The sequence below is a fragment of the Nematolebias whitei genome, chromosome 3 (assembly GCF_014905685.2).
Source record: "Nematolebias whitei isolate Nwh7 chromosome 3, NemWhi1, whole genome shotgun sequence".
Lineage (NCBI taxonomy): Eukaryota > Metazoa > Chordata > Actinopteri > Cyprinodontiformes > Rivulidae > Nematolebias > Nematolebias whitei.
Genome location: NC_056500.1, coordinates 15208931 through 15215123, shown reverse-complemented (window position 1 = coordinate 15215123; position 6193 = coordinate 15208931). Strand labels below are relative to the sequence as shown.

The window sequence follows — 6193 nt, the reverse complement described above, 5'->3', positions numbered from 1 at the left end:
TTTGTGCACCAGGTGTGTGTCCTTCACTGGACGAGCATGATCGTCCCCTCTCGTACGAAGGCTCTCGGCTTTGCTCCTCAGAGTTGTTGAAACATTTCATCTTTCATTCAAAAGACTTCATCAGTCGGAGGAGCCGCAACAAACTCAGTCTTATAAAGAGAGAGATTTATAAAAACCATGAACTTAGATATTTTGAACCACTTTGGCTATGACTGCCTCAAATGAGTCTGCAGGGGAGAGGGCAGGCTCCAGAAACCATCTGAGCACCATCAAACTGGTTGATCCACTATGTGAAGGTGCTGTTTATAAGACTGAGTTTGTTGTGGCTCCTCGGACTGATGGTCTTTTGGATGAAGGACGAAACGTTTCAACAAGAAGAAACCGTCCAGAGGACCTGACTTAGCTTTGTTGAGTATCCTAGTTTTGATGTTAAAATAGCTGAATTTATGTATTCTGCCCATTTAATTCCTTGTTTTTATTTATTATGCATTTTTTGTTAAATATGTTTTTTGTTTGTTTGTTTTTTTCAGAACAAGACACTTCCTAAAATGATAAAACCAGTAAAGGCGTTTATGTGTTTATGTCACCTCGGTAGCTTCTCTGCCGGGTTTTGAACGTGTCATCAGGACTGATCCTCTCCAGAGAGTGCTGCTCCTGCCAGAGGCCGTTCACGCACTGATCTCCGATGGTGGAGAAGGAGCGTTTCATCAGCTTGCTCTCTGCTGATAGCCCCGGCTGCATGCATGCAAAACAACCAGTAAATCAATCTTTTAAATAACTATGAGTAGCGTCTGACGAGGAGGACACAAAGTTTCTCAAAGCGGTGTGTTTCAGTTTGCAGGTATATTTCTTTTACCAAAAAATATTATATTATATTAAGAAATATATTTCTTTTAGTTCAGTCAGATGACAAAACATGAATAAACAGAGTGCTTTTGATTGTCACATTTGCTGAGCACTGGATAAAGGATAAAAAATGTGTTACTTTTCATTACCTGTGGGTCAACAGCCAGTCTGGGCATGGAGGATGCTCTGATCGATGAAGTGCGTTGAGGAGATTTAATAACTGCCGGGTCCTGATGGGCCTGCTGCATCACTTGGTTGTACTTCACGACCTCTGGCACCTGCACACACACCATGGAGGAAAATCATTTTGTATTCTGAAGCTCAACAATCGAAACAGGAATGCTGCAACTCTGACGTACTTCCAAAACCTATGGATCAGTGCAACACGATGATGCATGATGATACCGGAATAAATAACTAACATCAATTAAAACAGAGTTGTGAATTGAATTTGTAATCAAAATATGCAAAACAGTCTTAACATTTTGTAAACTTGTGTACTTTAAAGCACTCACCAGTGTGTGTAAATGATGCTGGTGGTGGTGGTGTGTATGGTAAGGGAGATAAGGTGAGTGATATTCTTCCTCCTCCTCCCTCTCGTCTCTGGAGCGAGACATCGGCTGCAGGAACATCTCCTGTGGAGAAATGGGGCTGAGCGCCACAAAACCGCCTCTTGTGCTGAAAAAACATGGAAAAAAATCGTCAGGACAGCTATGGAGAAGAAACACATCCGCAGCAAGAGAAAATGTTTACGAGCAGATTAGAAGTTATTTACAGAGCAGATCCAGCGCTGTGCCTGAGGAATGACAGGGATTTGGCATTGCATAATATTTCTTGAGGGAGAGAGGAAGCATCCATACGCTGGAACATGGGAGCATGTTTCTGTGCAGACAAAAAATACATGAAAGAAAATTCAATTATTTACAAGTGTGCTCAGTGAAGGCTTTGATAAACACTGTATGCTCCTGTCTCATTTGTTCAAGCTGCTGAGTTCATCAAGGTTAATTACAAATGAGCTTTGGGGAAATAAACCTATTTAATTCTTTAATATTATTTATAGCGCAGTGGTTCTCAAACTGAGGTTCCCGGACCCCTGGGGGGTCCATGAGCCGGTGCTTGGGGGTCCGCAAAAAAAAAAAAAAAAAAATATTTTTTACAAGCACATGGATGTTTAACAACTTGTTAAAATACAACAAAATGCAGGGAATCATAACTACTTTATTTAAAATTTACTGGGGAAGGACCCCGCCCCCTGCTGGTCTGCCTGCTATTTGCATTCCGTCATCGATTGGTTTACAAATTAAGCCTTGGTATGACTACTGCTGTTTTGATTCTGTTCAGTTTTATGTAAAGAGTTTTAATAATTAGAAGAAGTGACAATACATTTATGTTCATTATATGAATAAGTAAAAATTTAAAGTGGTTTTTAATACTGTTAATTTTTTCAAAAATGTATTATTGAAATAAAAAAAAAAGTTAACTGTGTCTTGAATGAAAATTACCCCATGTTTAAAAGTATAAAAATTGTATTAACACTATTAAAGAACAAGCCTCATGTATTTTTGTTACACAAATATTTCCCTTGCATTAAAGAGACAAATTGAGGAAAATCATTTAATAAACATGAGGGTTATGAGGGGGTCCATGAAACTTTTTCTCCACTGTAAAGGGACCCTGAACCCCAAAAGTTTGAGAACACTTGTTCTAGAGGCCCCCCCAAAAAAACAAACAAACCTGAAATGACAGGAGTGATCTTGATTGTAGTCATAATGTCTAGTAAATTCACTTTTATTCAATTTTAAATAGTTCAAATAAAAGCATTCACATTACATACAAACATTTATCCTAAAAGAGAAACATCTAAAATGATATGAGCTCTGGTTTAGGAGAATGAAATAAACATTTTACATGACACACATACAAATTTATACAAAAAGAATGCATCAAAACCGAGAATGAGAACAAAGAAAAATACTTGTTCTTCCAGTTGCTGTCGCAGCTTTTTGGCTTTGCTCTGCTTGTAGTAATCCATAATCATCATGGCGGCGTAGATCTTCCCAATCGTCATGTCGCTGGCTGCGAAGGAACAAACAGAAACCATCCGAAGCTCAATTATAAACTCTCTTTTACTACTCATAGCACTTGGATGGTAAAAAATACACAGTTGGTGTTTTATTCATGATTTACCAGTAGCCAAGATGATGATTTTTTATTTTATTATTTTCACCTTTGTGGATTGGAACCAGCAGGTCCAGATTCTTCTGAGACAGATGAGGCCAGATAACACCGATCTCCTTCTGCAGATCCAAATCCATTTGATTTCGATCTTCTCCTCCTAGAATTAAAACAAATAAATGAATAAAACTCATGTTATCGCGCTTGCAGTACAGAGTGAGTTTTCAGCTTTAGATCACAACAAATACACCGTCGAGTTTTGTCCGACCTCTCGCTATTTTGACCTCGAGGGCGGTGCGGATGAGGGCCATGAGGGTGGACGTGAAGTGAACGGTCATTTCATCATCCACAGGCATGTTCATAAGGACGAGTCTCTGATGAGGACAAGGACAGCATCAGTTTATCGTTACCACAAGCATAGTTATCGGTACTCTAGTTTTCCAAAGCCTCTTGTTTTACATGTAACAAAAACTTTGCTCAAGGATATTTAACTTCGTTGAGCTAATTTGATTCAGATGTCAAACTGAAAAACCAAATGTCACAAACATATGAACTAATTCAATTATGATTTCAAGGCAACCATCTTAAAAGAATTATGTGTAACCACATGATTCACATCATTTCCTGCAGCTCAGTTTGCAAGTAGCTTTATGACTTTGTTAAAATAAAATCATCTGCAAAATTTAACTACAGTGATGAATACAGATGGGCAAAGCGGGCAAGCCCTTTATTTCCTTGGATAAATGAATGATTTAGGTACCGTAATTATAAGAGAAGCTTTTTGTACATAAAAAGCTACAGTCTCAAAAAGCAATTTAAATGTTCAAATGAGGAAATTTATCATCTCCCATCTTGCCCGTCTGTGTAGTATATTCAGTTTTTTTTTTAAAGTTTAGGTCTAAAGACTAATATTTCTAGTTGAGGATGCTTGCAAACCAGCTTGCAAACACCTAAACACGATGTGCACAAAAAGCACAAAACCAAAACACTGGCACAGCACAGATTTGTGGCGGCGTGCACATGCAGATGGGAAGTAAGTACAACGGGTGATAATTCAACTGACAACAGATCATATCTAGCATGTAGATGTTTAGCAACGTTTTATTTATTATTTCTTTACACTGCCTTATTATTAAAGCAGCGATAGTGACGGTTTTCCATCAGCAAACAGATAAATATGTCTTAGTTTTCTGCCAAGATGCAAAGCAAACAGGCAAATGATTGCAGTAGCACTCAGTATCTGCCAATGGACAAATACTTCAACAAGCAATTTTGCTTCATGTAGTCAACACAAACGATGATTTGTTTATCTAATAAATACACACAGAATGACGTTTTGCATTGCTTATCTCAGTGTTCATTAAAATACATGGCAGTGCCTGTCTTTGGTGCTCAGTCTACCTTATATGCCACCTTGGAGGGGCATTTCTTGCCCAGGCCTAGAGGTGGCGACATGTTGGTCAACATCTCATACATGTCAGTGTAATGGATACGACCACTAGGGGCGCCAGGTAGCCATGAAGATGGAGATGAAGGAGGGAACAAGAAAAGGAAGAAGGCAAGAGACAGAGATGGTTTTTGAAGGAGAATTTTGTTAAGATTAGAGGCATCAGAGGAGGGAATGCATTTCCAAAGGATGATGGACAAAAGTAGCACAGGAGGGAGTGAGGGGTAAAAGGAAAGGAATAAGATGGAGGAGATACAAGAGAAAGGTTATTTTAAAAGGCATCCCACACAAGGAGAGTGTAAAGCAAGATAAATAAAACAGGGTTCATTCATTCTATGCCATTAACACAGCATAGAAATATGGGAGGCAAGGATCCCTTAAACATGATGAGCAAAGAATTGACAGCCTCACTAGATCTGGTACCAAAGGTAAATACTTACGTTGTGTAGAGAAAACACACAATTGAACCCAGATCCAAAAGGTAGAAAGAAACAGAAGTCCCTCCAAATTCCATAAAAAAATGATAATTAGGTATTTAATGTACACCCCCAAGTCCTCAAAAATGTGTTGTACCAAAAATATAAATACAACTGAATGCAATAATTAGCAAAGTTCATAAACACACATTTTATGACGACTATCCCAAAACGCTGCTGTCTTCTTTGAGCCAAAGCTCTTTTAAAATCAATTGAGGTCAAGTAGGAAAATGCTGTGGTCTACTCACAATTTGAATTTGTTGAATTTACTGAGGACAAATTGACCTCATTTCCTTAAATGATTTGCTAAAATTGAATAGTTTTAATTTGATACTATTTCTATCCTAGCATGTGATTCTTGACCTGCCCTTGTTTATCTGTTCCTCTCAAACCCAGCCAGCCGAAACAAATGGCCGCTTGTCCTGAGTCTGGTTCTGCTAAAGGTTTCTTCCTCATGAGGGAGTTTTTCCTTTCCACTGTCACCTTCATAGTTGCTCAAGATGAGAGTTCTGTGATGGAGTTAAATTCAAAGCAGTCTGTTCCTCAGATAAATATTGTTAAATTATTATTTTTATATATGAATGTTTCTGTTCAGTGCCCTGAGATTACTTCTGTTGTGACTTGTCTGCATAAATAAACAGAATTGAACTGAATTATTTTAACATGCACATCATTTCTTCTGCACTAAAGAGGAGAAGAACCATTGACTCTCTATAAGCACACAGGTCACAAGCTTTCCTCTCTGATTGTATGGGGGTGCATTGGTGCCTCTGGCAAGGGCAGCTTACAGCTGTCTGTAGAGACACCATCAATGCAGAAAAGTATATACAGGTTTTTAAAAAACATATCCTCCCATTCAGAGAGGGAAATAGCAAAGAAGATCCAGGACTGTGGAACAGCTTGAATCCTACATCAGACAAGAATAAGACAATCCCCAAATCTACAGCAACTGCTCTCCTCAGGTCCTAGAGGTGTTAAAAAAAGGAATGTTTCACATGAGCCTATCTCAACTTCATTTTTTAGACATGTTGCTACCATACAGTTAAAACTTAACCTGTTCTTTTAACAACTGTTGTTTCTTAAATTCATAATTTATAGGTTTACTATTGTCCATCGTGAATAAATGTATCTAGGCTGTATCACGTATGATACAGTATATATCTACCTTACCATCATAATGCAATTTTAATGTCACTACCTGTTCAAATATATATATATGTATATATATATATATTTAATCAAGTAGGTA

The 6193-nt window shown here is 38.0% G+C and overlaps 1 protein-coding gene across 1 annotated transcript in view; it reads right to left on the bottom strand.

Annotated features, from left to right (window-relative positions):
* Positions 1–570: 570 nt before the first annotated feature.
* LOC119430692 (voltage-dependent R-type calcium channel subunit alpha-1E-like) overlaps positions 571–6193 on the bottom strand; it is a 35861-nt gene continuing 30238 nt past the window's right edge. Inside the window, exons 20-27 of the mRNA XM_037698153.1 lie at positions 4423–4519; positions 3290–3395; positions 3074–3181; positions 2822–2922; positions 1622–1728; positions 1362–1524; positions 996–1124; positions 571–735 (exon numbers count right to left, since the gene is read on the bottom strand). Of these exons, the coding sequence (XP_037554081.1) occupies positions 571–735; positions 996–1124; positions 1362–1524; positions 1622–1728; positions 2822–2922; positions 3074–3181; positions 3290–3395; positions 4423–4519 (976 nt within the window). The remainder of the gene's footprint in view (positions 736–995; positions 1125–1361; positions 1525–1621; positions 1729–2821; positions 2923–3073; positions 3182–3289; positions 3396–4422; positions 4520–6193) is intronic.